Genomic DNA, 16,609 nt, shown 5'->3' with positions numbered 1-16,609 from the left:
GCCCCGTCTCCCGTCCATTCGCCCAAGTCGACGCCCGCCCCGTCAGCCAACTCGTCGCTGACCCTGCCACCGATCCGGTGTCCCGTGCCGGCACCCAACCGGTCGCCAAGGCCGGCCCTGTCGCCTACCCCGTCACTCGAACCATGGTCGGTTCCGTCTCCTACCCCGTCACTCGGACGATGGTCGGCTCCGTCTCGTACCCTGGCACTCGAGCCATGGCCGGCTCCGTCGCGTACCCGGTCACTCGGAGAATGGCCGGCCCCGTCTCCTGTGCCGGCACCCTACCGGTCGCCATGGCCGGCCCTGTCGCCTTCCCCGTCACTCGAACCATCGTCGGTTCCGTCTCCTACCCCGTCACTCGGACCATGGCCGGCTCCGTCGCGTACCCGGTCACTCGGAGAATGGCCGACCCCGTCTCCCGTGCCGGCACCCTACCGGTCGCCATGGCCGGCCCTGTCGCCTTCCCCGTCACTCGAACCATCGTCGGTTCCGTCTCCTACCCCGTCACTCGGACCATGTCCGGCTCCGTCGCGTACCCGGTCACTCGGAGAATGGCCGGCCCCGTCTCCCGTGCCGGCACCCTACCGGTCGCCATGGCCGGCCCTGTCGCCTTCCCCGTCACTCGAACCATCGTCGGTTCCGTCTCCTACCCCGTCACTCGGACCATGGCCGGCTCCGTCGCGTACCCGGTCACTCGGAGAATGGCCGGCCCCGTATCCCGTGCCGGCACCCTACCGGTCGCCATGGCCGGCCCTGTCGCCTACCCCGTCACTCGAACCATCGTCGGTTCCGTCTCCTACCCCGTCACTCGGACCATGGCCGGCTCCGTCGCGTACCCGGTCACTCGGAGAATGGCCGGCCCCGTATCCCGTGCCGGCACCCTACCGGTCGCCATGGCCGGCCCTGTCGCCTACCCCGTCACTCGAACCATGGTCGGTTCCGTCTCCTACCCCGTCACTCGGACCATGGCCGGCTCCGTCGCCTACCCGGTCACTCGGAGAATGGCCGGCCCCGTCTCCCGTTCATTCGCTCAACAATAGCCGTCGCCTAACTCGTCGCTCAACTCGTCGCCGTCTGAGTACTACTAAACATCCGTAAATAGGTAATGTTAATTTCTATTCAATTAAATACTCGCACAAAATTGATTGCGCTACCTGTTTTAATAAAGGATATTTATTTACTATTTTTAAATATTATAGCAGATGTTGCCGAATCCGCTGGCGTGAAGGCAAACTACTAACAAACCCAACACTAAACTAAAAGCCAAGATAGGCGAAGCGCAAGTGCCATGATCACGGGACGACGAAACAATGTACGTATAGAAATACATAATTACTGAAAATTTCAGCTGTGGAGCTGTTGCGTTTTTTGAGATACAGTTGATGTTTCTTACTAAAGGTAGGAGAAATAAAAGGTTTCGAAGAAGCGGCGAGTGGTAATTTTATGTAGGGTATTAATGACATTGTAACGAATATACTAAGGGGATGACTCCGACTATGATTCTGAGTTAATATCAAGTGGAATTTTCCGTCGCAAAATTCATGATGATTTTTTAGACTTTTTTGATAATTTTCAATTCTATACTTTTGCGATGGAAAATTCTACTTGATATTAATCAGAGTAATCAACTGAATCACCCCTCTCACTATTTGTTACGATGTCACCTTACACCCCATACAAATAAATACAGGTAGCCATACAAGTACGTACGGGTGTTAGTGACACCATAACCAATACTGAAGGGGATGCTTCAGACCATGATTCCGAGTCGATATCAAGTGGAATTACCTGTTGAAAAAGTCATGAAAATTTTCTTCTGTACTTTTGCGACGGAAATTTCCACTTGATATCAACTCAGAATCATGGTCTGAATCATCCCTCGAAGTTTTCGTTACGATGTCACTAACACTCCGTATACATTAATTAGCTCTGTATATTGTAATTATTTCCATCTCTGTTATCATGTATCAGTCAGTATCTATCTAATCTTACTGACGCCTTATGAGTCGCATTTTTAGGTGTGGATTGGCTTGCTGGTGGTGATGTGCCCGATACATGCCGGAGTCCCACAAGGCTCCGTCCTCTCCCCTTTACTATTTTCATTATATACTAGTGACATTCCCAAATCCCCTAATACCGAATTAGCTTTATTTGCGGATGATACAGCCATCTATTCTTCGTGCCGTGGTCGAGTTGTGATGACCGGAATCCTCCAACGCGCGGCCAATGCCTTGGGCAAGTGGTTTCGCAAATGGAGAATCGAGGTAAACCCGGAGAAAAGTGCAGCGGTGTACTTTTCAAAGGGCTATTATAACACGCCACGGTCACGCCGTCAACTTAAAGTCATCACGATGTTTGGCAAGCCGATCCCTTGGGAGGAGCAAGTCAAATATCTCGGCGTAGTCTTAGATAGACGTCTTACTTTCAAGGCCCATATCAAACGTGTGCGCGATCGCGCCGCGTTTGTAATGGGCCGTCTTCACTGTCTCCTTAACAAGCGAAGTAAATTGTCCCTTAGGAATAAGGTGAAAATCTACACGACTTGCATCCGTCCGATCATGACCTACGCAGGGGTAGTTTTCGCTCACGCGAGTCCCTCTCAAATTCACCGTCTACAGGTAATACAAAATCGTTTCATGCGGAAAGCCACGGGAGCTCCGTGGTTCCTTCGCAATGAAAATCTGCACATTGACCTAGGTCTGCCAACCATTGCCCAATGGCTCAAATTAGCTTCCAAACGTTTTTTCGATTCTGCTCCGCACCACCCAAATCCCCTGGTAGTTGCGGCTTCCGAGTACATTCCGCTTAGGGACGGTACTGAAAAGTATCGGCGTCCGAAGGACGTAATATACGATCCCGACGACCCGATCACTCTAGCCATAGAGGCAGCCAATCAGCTCGCGACACCAAATACTTCAGGTCCCCGATACCGACCCCGCCGGCGTGGTCGACGATTTCCCTCATTCAGCGCTTATCGCTATCGACCCACTAGGGTCGATTAATTCTTTCAAATATTTTTCCTCTCAGACGACGCCCTGAGCCGAGGTTCGCGCCCAACTGGGCACCCTCAGGCCTGTTGTCTTAAACGTTGTACCGGGTGAGAGCCTTCAGCGCTCCCCATTTGTCCGGCCAAGTAGTTAATGCCATCTGCGGCAAATCTACAATAAGTCACGTCAAAAAAAAAAAAAAAAAAAAAAAAAAAAAAGGTGGTGATGTGTCTAAGTTACCACGCGTCAAAGTGCTCGGCTTTCTGTTTTCGATTTGAGATTTTTTTTCTTCAATCTTCTTTAATTCCGATGATTCTAGCACTATTTTTTGATCCATAGGTGCTAAGTCCTTCTGAATTCGTTTTTCAATAGCTTCTAAGGTCACTTTTGCCATATTGACTTAAATATTGAATATTAATAAGACACGCACAAACACTTCGCGCGCGCACATTGTCTGATTCTTAATAATAATCTGGATTTAATGTGGATAAGTATAAGTAGATTATAATAGACTTCGATGATTAATGAGATTTCAATACATTATAATTCATATTGTAAGTGTACTTAAGAAATTATTTTTTTACTTATTAACACAGATCATCTGGCATTGGAGTGGAGTAGGTAGAAAGTTCAAACAATGTAGAAATGCATAATTAGTGAATATTTCAGCTGTGGAGCTGTTGCGTTTTTTGAGATACAGTTGATGTTTCTTACTAAAAGTAGGAGAAATAAAAGGTTTCGAAGGAGCGGCGAGTGGTAATTTTATGTAGGGTATTAATGACATTGTAACGAATATACTAAGGGACTATAATTCTGAGTTAATATCAAGTGGAATTTTCCGTCGCAAAATTCATTATGATTTTTTAGACTTTTTTGATAATTTTCAATTCTATACTTTTGCGATGGAAAATTCCACTTGATATAATCAGTGTAATCAACTGAATCACCCCTCTCAGTATCTGTTACGATGTCTCCTTACACCCCATACAAATAAATACAGGTAGCCATACAAGTACAGGTAGGGTGTTAGTGACACCATAACAGATACTGAAGAGGATGATTCAGACCATGATTCTGAGTCGATATCAAGTGGAATTATCTGTTGTAAAAGTCATGAAAATTTTAGTATTTTTTCAGTTCTGTACTTTTGCGACGGATAATTCCACTTGATATCAACTCTGAGTCATCCCTCAAAGTTTTCGTTACTTAATAATGTTACATAGTTGAATTGGGATTGCCTGTAATGACTATGTAAATTGTGTATAAATAAATAAATAAATATGGATAAGTATACGACTTCGATGATTATGAGATTGCAATACATTACAATTCATTTTGTAAGTGTACTAATTTATTTTTTTATTATTAACACAGATCATCTGGCAATGTTGATCTGATTGATTTTTTAAATAATTGTAATAAATAAATAAACCGTATTAAGTATGTACTTAGATGTTCTTTCATTTCTTATCACGTAGATGCATACCCCAAAAGGACAAAGGTAGTCATGTCTCTTTTCCTGGCCCTGGCAACATGACGGACAGGAATTCTGACTACACAGAAAAATGGCGAAATTTTTTCGCCAAATATCAGAAATTTGTGTCGGTCTGCCGTTTCAAAGTTATAAGCATTTTTTGGTGGCAGTGTCCCGATAAGGCTTTCCTTAGCATCACTGTTTTGTTATAGCACCTAGGGAGGATCTGATTTCACTAACAAAGATTTTTTCACAAAAGGACTACGTTGTGAATGTCATGTGATTATATCAAGAACTACAACTCATTTTTATATTCATTTAAAAAATGCGACTACGTTGTGATTGTGTATAATGTGTTTAAGTGCTTTGTGACAAAAACGGAAATGTATTGCATCAAGCCCCAAAGGTCTTTTTAGAATGGAAAGAAAATGAACAGTGTAAACAGTGTAATATTTTACGTAACTTATCACAACTTTAGAATGTAAAGGAGGCATATGTAAATAAAAGATACAAATTGACGTGGTATATTTTATTTTCTTTCATACCCAACAACATTAACAACAAATTAACAACAATATGTATAGATACGAAACAAAAATAATAAAATTATATTAGTCACCATGAAACTTAAGTTTATTTCGAATTGCTTAGCACAATAACATTTTGAAAATAATTAAGTAATTAACTTATAAGAATCATACACTGTAAGAATCATATGTAGATAATTTATTTAACTTAGATAAAGGATGCGATCTCAATTTGCTATGGCTGTGAACATAGCCGACACCACATTAGTTTGAATAGGAACAGGATGAGGTCGTATCTCGCGACGATAATGGTTAAATCACATGTGATCGTTGCTCGCGCCGCGCCACGTCTCGCTGTCACCCGATTAATTTTTAATTTTTGCTGTTAAAAGTGACTTTTAAGACTATTTTTTCGCTATTTTGTGTCATTTTTGTGTGAACTTGTGAACATTGTGACTAATTATACTGTATTTGTTTCTATATAAGTGTTTTGAAGAAATTTATCAACTTGCACTGGGTGTACCTACCGTTTGAACAGTGAAACTCACTAATACGCGTAAGCGACGTGATCTGCACGGCGCTTACGACCCTCTTCTCGCGACCTCACTTGAGCGGAGACGGTAGCTGCGATTTTAAGTTGCAATATAAACTAGCCGTACCTTCACTCATCATACTGTTTACATATTATTGAACTCGTGATCATGCCTCCTATACGCACTCCACCAAAAACACCTACGGGAGATCAGACGACCAAGTCTGACGCAAGCTCTGACTCTGGAAATTTCGTTTCTACGCGTGCCCCTAAGAGACCAGCTGTTCGCTCACCGGAGAGTGTAGGCGCTTCAACGTTGCGTCGTAATGATCTGGTAACCACCGAGCAAGTAAGAGAGATAGTCGATGACGTGATCAGCAAGCAGATGGGTGATTTAATGCGACAATTCCGTACCTCGGTGAAGGATATTTTGAATGCAGAAATTAAACCTCTACGAGAAGAAGTGCATGAACTAAGAAAGTCTGTTAATTACATGAGCAACCAATACGATAGCATTGTCAAGGAACATGAAGCCACCAAGGAAAGGGTTAGAAAAGTGGAGACTACTACTCAGTCAATGTCATCTACAGTAGAAGACCTTAATAAGCGTATTAGTGTCTTAGAGCAAAGCATGCGAGCAAACAATATCGAAATCCAATGCGTCCCTGAGAAAAGGACAGAGAGTTTGGTTTCTATTGTTTCAAAAATTGGTGAAACTATAAACTGTCCAACAACTGAACAAAAAATTCAACATTGCACAAGAACTGCGAAGTTGGACCCAGCGACTAAACGTCCACGTTCCATAGTGGTGCAGTTCTCGAGCCCGAAATTCCGCGATGATTTTTTAGCTGCAACTTTTAAAGGGTATAGCGAGGTAAGGAAGACGAAATGGCCCCCATGGCCCATGACGGAATTATCATTTGTATTGGTATTGGCACTCTAAAAGAATACGAAATGTAAGGTCGTTGACCCCTGACCTTGACCTGTCTTTGAGATATTCGAGAAAGTTCGTACGCGCGCCGAGTTTTTTCAAATTTTTTTTTCCGAAAAACTATAAAAGCTAGAAGGATGGGACCAATTGCGTATAATTAGGGATACTTTGAAAAATATTCTGAATTTTTTTCAGAGTTCTGGTGAAATGACAACTGTGCAAAATAATTAAACAAAATATAAATATATTTTTTTAGTACTGTTCTATTATGTTTACCGCGCCAAAAAAAATATATAATACTCTTTGATTTATATACTTACATCACACAAAAACTGATCAAAATCAAAGAGGCGCTTCTTGAGTAATTATTAATTTACTTAGTGTGCGTACGGCTGGTAGGAACTAATTAAAGAGGTCGTTTTTAGATTAATTATTATAATTACATGTTAAACAGAATTTTAATCATCATCATCACTATTTTCATTTATTACAACATTGATTGCATCATTTGAAAATATTTTCGACAGAATTTCAGCAGGACGTAAAATGCGAGATAGATATCTCGCATGAGCTAAATAATATAATTATTACACTTGCGATATATGAAAATCGACTTGCGAAAATCGTATTTTGGGCAAAAGAAAACCCATTTATGCAAACTGTTTACAATCTGTACTACGAACGGGTTTATAGTTGATTTTACTGGGCCAATTTATGGTACGGAAAATGATGCCACTATTATGAAGAAAGTGCTACAGGATGCTAAACTTAAAACTCTAGTTCGTAGTACAAATTGTAAACGGTTTGCATAAATGGGTTTTCTTTTGCCCAAAGTACGATTTTCGCAAGTCGATTTTCATATGCCGCAAGTGTAATAATTATATTACTTAGCTCATGCGAGATATCTATCTCGCATTTTACGTCCTGCTGAAATTCTGTCGAAAATATTTTCAAATGATGCAGTCAATGTTGTAATAAATGAAAACAGTGATGATGATGATTAAAATTATGTTTAACATGTAATTATAATAATTAATCTAAAAACGACCTCTTTAATTAGTTCCTACCAGCCGTACGCACACTAAGTAAATTCATAATTACTCAAGAAGCGCCTCTTTGATTTTAATCAGTTTTTGTGTGGTGTAAGTATATAAATCAAAGAGTATTATATATTTTTTTTGGCGCGGTAAACATAATAGAACAGTACTAAAAAAATATATTTATATTTTGTTTAATTATTTTGCACAGTTGTCATTTCACCAGAACTCTGAAAAAAATTCAGAATATTTTTCAAAGTATCCCTAATTATACGCAATTGGTCCCATCCTTCTAGCTTTTATAGTTTTTCGGAAAAAAAAATTTGAAAAAACTCGGCGCGCGTACGAACTTTCTCGAATATCTCAAAGACAGGTCAAGGTCAGGGGTCAACGACCTTACATTTCGTATTCTTTTAGAGTGCCAATACCAGTACAAATGATAATTCCGTCATGGGCCATGGGGGCCATTTCGTCTTCCTTACCTCGCTATACCCTTTAATAAATCTCGGAAGAATGATGAGAAACTTAATGCATCTCACCTTGGATTCGACAACAAAGATCCAATTTATGTTAATGAGCATTTGTCACCATTTAATAAGGATCTACATGCTGCAGCCCGGCTCAAGAAGAAGGAAAAAGGATACCAGTTTCTGTGGGTGCGAAATGGAAAGATTTATATGCGAAGAAACGCGACATCGGGCTACATTTTTATCAGGGACAAACAAACTTTGGAAAGATTGGAATAATGTGTTTTATTAACCGCTAATATAGTTCACTTGTAATGGTTCATCTCTGTCTTTAAAATTCTCTTCCTTATATAAATACGCGGTTGTGTTATCGAAGTTTATTTTTATTTTATACACTTGTTACACTATTTTTGACAAAATAAATTTAAAACATGTATTGAAGGCGATTATGACCCAAAATACAGAACAATCTTATTTTATCAAAAAACACATACACGCACATATATGTGCAGTACTATATTATATATGTATATTTTTTATGTATTATTGTGTGTGTATATATATATATTATACATATGAGATTAATAGTAATATATCTACATAACAATGGCTACAACTAATAATAAAAATATATACTATCAGAATGTACGCGGTATACGCACCAAATGCTTAGAAATTTACAATAATATTTTAACGAATAACTACGATATAATAATATTAACGGAAACTTGGTTACAAGACGATATCCTAGACAGTGAAATTTGCGACAGTAGGTACGAAGTGTTCCGGTCAGACCGAGACCTGTATGCTACCAGTAAAAGCACCGGTGGCGGCTTAATGGTTCTTATTAGGCGGGAATTGGATGCATTTTTGTGTAATGAATGGTCAGCCTCGGGCATAGAATCGATGTGTATAACAATACCTGCGCACACGCTCAGCTCGGTAGTCAACCTACACATTATTTTAACGTATATTCCGCCGGATTCTAACCTATCTAGTCGTACGCTTTGCTTTCAAAATAGTACAGTCCAAATTATAAACAAATATCCCCGCGACAACTATTTAGTGATAGGTGATTTTAACCTGGCATGCGTCAAGTGGCGCAATAATACATATTACTATGACTATACGAATGTAAGCACGGAAGTACTTAACGCAGGAATATCATTACTTGACGAGTTCAGTTTTTACGGTTTATCTCAGTACTGTTATTTAACAAACAAATGGGGTAACACTTTGGATTTAAGTTTCAGCAACTTACCGCTATCAATCTGCGAATGTTTACGTCCGTTGGTGAAGGTAGATGACGCCCACCCACCTTTTTATGTGGATATATTGGATCTCCAAACTGTACCATTGAAAGAACGTCATGAACCGCGGTTCAATTTTCGTCAATGCGACTATACTATTATTAACGAATTTCTTTTAAATACTGACTGGCCAACCATGTTGAATGCAGACACAATTGAAGGTGCTGTTGACCTATTTTATTCAAAATTAACTGAATGTTTCACGTTATATGTCCCTATGAATAATGTTAAAGCCAAAGCTTATTATCCTATGTGGTACAGCACTGCATTAATCAAAGTGATATCCGAAAAATATAAAAAGCACCAGAAATGGAAAAGATGGGGTAATCCACGGGACTATCACGAATTCTCTTTGTTGCGGTCCAGAGCTAAAGCTATGCAGATCTCCTGCTTTAACCAATTTATTCACAACTCCCAAGAAATCATTCGGCGTTCGCCTAAATATTTCTGGAAATATGTAAAGAGTAAAAAGGGTGGCTCCAATTATCCAACGAAGTTTAAACTACATAATGTGGAATATACGGACGGACAATCTATCTGTTCTGCGTTCAATTCATTTTTCGAAAGTGTTTTTATAAGGCCTTCACACAGTATTAACAGTCTAGATTTGTCCGGAGAAGATTACTCCAACCATGCAATATCTTGTATCGAAGTAAACGAAGATATAGTGTATAAACTGCTAGCATCACTCGATAGGAATAAGGGTGCAGGCTCTGACGGCATACCACCTATTTTTCTATCATCCTGTGCTAAAAGCTTAGCCTTACCACTGTCCATCTTATTTCGCCGATCGCTAGAAGAGGGCATTTTCCCCTCTACATGGAAGAACGCGCAAATCATTCCCACTCACAAAAAAGGATCACGATCATCTATTGAAAATTACCGCCCCATCTCGATATTAAACTCAGTCAGCAAAATCTTTGAAAAGTTAGTGTATGATCAAATTTACCCTGTACTCTCTCAAGGAATACCGCAAACGCAGCACGGATTCCTCAAAGGTCGCTCGAGTATCTCCAATCTGTCACTTTTTTCTAATTATGTATTGACTCAAATGGAAGGAGGAGGTCAGGTGGATGTTATTTACACCGACTTTGAAAAGGCATTTGACCGTGTTGACCATTATATACTGCTTCAAAAGTTGCATTGGTTGGGCATACACGGTGATTTATTGCGATGGGTCCACTCATACCTAATAAATCGCTCACAGGCCGTTGTTTTGGGCGGATACAGGTCTGACTACATATCTATAACATCTGGTGTACCCCAGGGCTCCCATCTTGGGCCCCTCTTTTACAACGTTTACATCGCCGATATCTTTAACTGTTTCAAATTCGCCAAACATATGATGTATGCCGATGACAAAAAAATATACGCCACAATTCGAAACATTGGTGACTGCAGGCTATTACAACAAGATTTAGATGCACTTCAAGAGTACTATATTCGGAACAGAATATCCATAAGTATCAATAAATGTCAAACTATCAGTTTCACGCGTAGAAAACAACCTATTACTTTTGCATACAATCTCAATGGCGTTGTAATGGAGAGGGTCAAAGTGGTGCGTGATCTTGGGGTCTTTTTTGATGCAAAGATGCTTCTGTCAGACCACTGTGAAAAAATAACACGGAGAGCCTATCGCAACTTAGGTTTTGTCCTAAGAACTTGTAAGCCTTTTAAATGTTCACTCAGCTTAAAAGTAGTTTATTTTGCATACGTACGTAGTATTTTGGAGTATGCTAGCCCGATTTGGTCCCCTTGCTATGCGGTATACATTGATCGCATAGAAAAAATTCAAAAACTTTTTATAAAACATTTAAATTTTAAAACTAATCAAAGTCACTTATCGTACCTAGAAAGTTGTAGATCTCATAATCTTCTGACATTAAATGAGCGGCGTAAAATGCTCGATCTCTGTCTATTGTATGATATCTTACAAAATCGACTTGATTGTCCGGAACTCCTTCAACAGATTGGTTTTAATGTACCCAGACGTCGTACCCGTCATACAAAGATTTTTGTTACCCCTTTACATTCCACTAACTATGGAAAAAATTCCGTTATTAGTCGAATGATTTTAACCTACAACAATCAGTTCACAGATATCGACTTATTTTCTATTAGTAAATCTGGGCTAAAGTCGCAAGTATTCCAATCATTTAATGCAGGATCAACAGGGTTCAGATTTTAAGGCGGCTGATATTTATGTATATTATATCGTATGTATCTATGTTCATATACTGTATGCATATATTATATACATATATATACTTATTGTAGCACACGTAAACACGCATATACATGCAAACACACTTAAACACACACACACACACACACACACACACACACACACGTTACTTTTAGCTTGATAAGTTTATACAAATTGTTAGCTGTGTTTACCTTTAATTGGTTACGCATTTAGAATAATACCTATGTTTGTTGAATAAGCGTAGTAATAATGTTGTAACTGTTGGTAAACCTAATAAAGAAAATAATAAAGAAAATAAAAAAGAATACTTCTCGGGAACGCCAGTTTCCTCGTATCAGGATTTCATCCACTGGGAAGTTGAGTACCCAGTGCTTTGAAGCTACGGCTGGGCGGACGCTGCCGGCGCTAGCCTTGATACCCGCTTCCGACAGGACGCTCCTCACCCAACTGGCTATCACCGACTGAGAGGCGGCCTTTGCTGGACCACACACGGTTAAAAACAAGTTGTTCGCCTTACATATGGACCGCTTCTCCTCTGATAGGGCAATTACACGTTTTATCCAGTAAACAGGGTCAAGGGCTGGTTGACTGTTATTAGATGTCAAACGCCAACCCGACTGTCGCACATCTCTTTTATCCGTCTTTGACCCAAATATAGGCCACATAATTATTTGGTCATCTGAAACAGAACAATGGTTGTCGTCAATGGCTAACAGAGTCAAGTCGTGGACTCTACGACCAGAACAGAGTTGCAATAGGATAGCCGCTCTTTTTGAGCATTGATAAAGGTTGTTTGTATCGGGATTATTGCGTGTAAGCCATGAGATAAGTACATCCGTGTCCCAGATAGGTGGTTTGCTAGCTTCCTTTGGTTTTTGTGAAGCTATAGACTTTAAAGTTTTTTGTACTAGAACATGGGAACTTAATCGATCAGACATTTCGGGGTTACAAAGGGTGGACACTGCCGATTTGTATACTAAAATAGTACTGTAGGGAAGTTTTTCAATTTGATATAAATCTGTCAAAAATCTTGCTAAATGAGACCCAGATGGATTATAAGAATTAGTTACTTTGTTTAAGACACACCATTTTAACCATTTTGTCCATGCATTATGATATGTTTTAATAGTCGAATTGCGCCAACCTGATTTAAGCAGTTCCTTTTGTTGCGGTGTCCAATCTGTCAGGCTGGGGGACCACCCCCACATCTCCATACTTCCAGGGTCATCTCGTGGACTTGTGCCGGTGGTAGCCCGGTCGACGTGTCTACCAGCACTCGACGAAGGCGTCGTATGGTGAATGGTGGAGATAGGGCACGGTTCTTGATGTCTGGTCTCCAGAACACTTTCTCCCATATTGGAACTACTAAAAGGTACACTCCCCTCGCTGTATTCAGGTGTGCCAGGACCTTGGGTATTAGAAACGGAGGCGGAAAGACCCACGCTAGTGGGAAGTCCCATTTGCGACTGAATGCGTCGTGATAGTATGCATTTTGGTCGTTCCTGTCTAGGCTGACGTAACGTGGAACAACATGTGCCGAGCTGGACTCTAACAGGTCTATAAAAGGTGTTCCCTATTTTCCAAAAATTACACACGTTATTTCTGGAAGCAGATACCACTCGGGAGGTGCCATATGACGGGACAGGCGATCTGCTTCGCTGTTCAACTTTCCGGGAAGGTGATGGGCAACCAGGTGGATTTGGTATTTGTCCAGAAGAGCAAAGATCTCTCTCGTTATCTTCATCAGGTTTAAAGATTTCGACCCGCCTTCCTTTTTGATGTAAGAAACGACCGTCTTGTTGTCGCTTTGTAGCATCACTGATGACTTCATTAGGAACCGAGACTGATCTTTTATGGAATAAAATACTGCGAGCATTTCCTTCACGTTCGAATGCAAATTGGTCTCGTGATCCAGCCAGGGACCAGACATTTCTATATCGTCTAGGCGAGCGCCCCAGGCTACTCCCGACGCGTCTGTCGTCAAGAAGTGATTGACTGGTGGGGCGTGTAAGTGGGATTGAAGAGAATGATTTTTTAACCACCATTTCAACTCTTTTAGTACAGGCTGGGGGACTAGAGAACGGTGACAAGAATCTAATTTTGTCAAACATTTCTGAAACTGTAGAAGGAAGCGATGGTTCAGGCGACCTCGTGATACCGGAAAACTGGCAAAGTTTAGAAGGCCTATTAAACTTTGAATTTCTTTTAAATTCGCAGTTTTTCTTTTTAGTATAGGTACTATTTTGTTCTGCAGAGATTTGCACTTTTTTGGAGGTAGCCACTTTAAGCCGTTCCAGGGGTCCCAAAGAATCCCGAGAAATTCCAAACTTTGTTGGGGGGTCAATATAGACTTTTGAAAGTTTATTTGCCATCCCAGCTCTTGTAGGAGTAAGACAGCTTCCTGACCGTGTTGGATTAGCAAATCCTTGTTTTGATTGACGAGTAAGTAGTCGTCGAGATAAGTTACAATGCGAATTCCCTTGTCTCTCAGGATTTGTGCAATCCAATTTGTTAGCATTGCAAACACCTTTGGAGCCGTCGCTAAGCCAAACGGGAGGCATGTCATTTCGAACATGTTTTTGTTGTATATCAACCGTAAGAATCTTCTGTGCGTTTCGGAAACCGGCACATGAAAATAGGTGTTTGACAGGTCGATCTTCGCGAGCCAGTCATGAGGTTGTAAGAAGTCTGGGATTTTTTGCATGTTTATTAACCGAAACTTTGACACTATGACGTAGTTGTTCAAGTTCCGAAGATTGAAAATGGGGCGCATGGTCCCGTCGTTTTTGGGCGTTAGAAATATAGGGAAAATGAAACTTGGGGAGAGCTGCGCACTCTCTAGAACTCCTGTGTCTATCATCTCTTGAATTGCTACCGTCATTTGTGGAGAAATGGGGGTGATCAGTCTCCGTTTTATACTTTCTGGCATGCAAAGAGGAGGCTTGTGTCCAAATGGGATTTTGTAGCCTTTTATAATGTTCATTAGGGGTTCCGGGGCCCGCAGCTTCTCCCAAGTTTGGACGTAGTGGGCTAAACGACCCGCTACGTGCGACTTGTCCGAGTCAGAATTTTTTAGGACGAAAATTATTCTGATTCTGTTGCATGTTTTTAGGTTGCCCACGGGCTTGACCATCATGCTGTTGTATAGGCTTCTGCCGCGAAGCTCTATAGTCAGGTCTAATCATCCTGATGTTCTGGTTTTGCGGAAACCGTTTTGCTTGTCCTGGGTAAATTTGGCTAGATCCCTGCGGAGGATAGTACATCGGAACAGGCATAGACCCTTGCGTAGGGAAATACAGTGGATAGACACCTTGCGCAGGTGGATTATGATAAGCAGGACGAGCGTATTGTCCTTGAGCGCCTTGCGCCGGCAGTTTGGGATAAAAAGGGCCAGCTTGCGCAGCTGGTCTTTTATGTGATGCATTGCGATTAGACCAAAATATTTTACCAACACCACCAGCTTTTTCAAGCGTAGAAGACAATAACTCTTTATTAAAAAGAAAGTCGCAGGTAGGCGGGATTTTACGCAAACTTGAACGTACAAATTTATCTTTTACGTACCGTAAAATACTATCGCGCCTTTGTTCAATTATGTCAGCTCGATGGCCACAAGAAAGCTGAAGAAGGTCAGTTGAGATTTTATTATATTTACCCTCAACAAAAATTTCGTTAACCTTGTCCTTAAGTGTTGATGCAGACAATTCATTAGACTCGGATGCCCATGAAATGAGCGACTGAAGACCAGCCTGCGTGGCGTCTCTCTGCTTTAGTAAAGCTTGCGTTATCGCCGCGTAGCTTCTCTCAGCAACAATTAAATTAGAAAACCTATCGAAAGGTTTTATTTCGTCATTACACTCGAGTTCTATAAACCCGGGGGTAGACGTGTAACTTTTTTGGACTTCCGAATACCTGACGTCGCCCCACTCCGGCGTGTTCAAATGTTGAATTGAATTTAACAAATGAAGATGTTCTCTAGAAGTTTTAGAAATGGGAGGTTGTTTTAACACTGTACTCAGAGGCAATTCAATATTTGAACAAGATGCTTTGTTAGGCTGTACATCGTCATCGGAAAACAGTTCACCGCTAATGTTGAGACTGACTTCGTCGTCATCCCTTTGCTCATATGCAGGCGCCTGATATTCAGGATAATTTTGAAAAGAGTTAACGGTCATAAATTGTTGAAAACATTCTTGAGCAAATTCACGCAATTCTATACTCGATTTTTTGCGTTTACTGCCTTTATGGCCCTTGCCAGGAGCCTTACGCTTCCTACTGTTGCACGAGGTGCCAGCAGGCGCCTCGTTACCCGCCCTCGGGAGATGAATCGAGTTATCTTCGGATTCGGATGACGAACTAGAGCTACTGCTCCCCGAACCACTCATATTACGAACGGTAACACCGTTTACAAAATATGTATTATATATATAATTAATCACTTACCAAACTTGTTTAGCAGAATTAAAAATTTTGAAAATGTAAAAATATAACTGACTTTTTAAGTTCTAACCAGATAAGAAATATAAAGAAAATAGAAGCAAGTTTGGTTAGAACTCGTCCGCACAGTTCGAAAGATAAACCGCCAATGAGGCAACAATTTTTCGTTATTCAAAATGTTGACTATCGCCACCTGGTGAGAGAAATGTGAACCTGATAATTCGAGTAAAACTGACGTCATGTCCGCTGCAGAACGGAAAGATAGGGATGCTACTCTCACTTTTAGGCTTCGAATGACGGTCAAGTGAGTTAATAAATAATGAATTAAAAAGTAGATGTTTCATTTCATGCCTACCTTAATATCTAATATTAAATCAAACAATTCATCTTAGTCACATTTATCTTTATTATTATAAAAATGTTTGAAAAGATACACATTATTGTCTGTATACCAATTTTTTAAACATAAAACGTTCTGAAGTGCACACTGTTTTAAATGATGAACACATCTTAAGTTTTTAATAATACAGTATTTTTCATGCAATTTAATCAAACTTGGACAACCTTCCTCTCCTATGTCAACAATATTACAATCTACACACAAGTTTTTAATCCACTCAATTTTTTCTCTACCTTTAACAAATACATTTTTATTTTTTAAGTAAACTGGTATTAAACGTAGAAATTCACGATAGTCTACG

The 16,609-nt window shown here is 40.6% G+C and overlaps 1 protein-coding gene across 1 annotated transcript; it reads left to right on the top strand.

Annotated features, from left to right (window-relative positions):
- Nucleotides 1-5,689: 5,689 nt before the first annotated feature.
- Nucleotides 5,690-10,026, top strand: LOC126381181 (uncharacterized). Its single transcript, XM_050030701.1, has 3 exons — nucleotides 5,690-6,394; nucleotides 8,598-9,855; nucleotides 9,962-10,026. Exons 1-3 carry the CDS (start codon nucleotides 5,690-5,692, stop codon nucleotides 10,024-10,026), a joined length of 2,028 nt encoding a protein of 675 aa, XP_049886658.1.
- The last annotated feature ends 6,583 nt before the right edge of the window (nucleotides 10,027-16,609 follow it).

This window comes from Pectinophora gossypiella, unplaced genomic scaffold, assembly GCF_024362695.1.
Source record: "Pectinophora gossypiella unplaced genomic scaffold, ilPecGoss1.1 Pgos_39, whole genome shotgun sequence".
In the NCBI taxonomy this organism is placed as follows: Eukaryota; Metazoa; Arthropoda; class Insecta; order Lepidoptera; family Gelechiidae; genus Pectinophora; species Pectinophora gossypiella.
The sequence above is the reverse complement of the archived record's forward strand: the minus strand, read 5'-3'. Positions and strand labels throughout refer to the sequence as shown.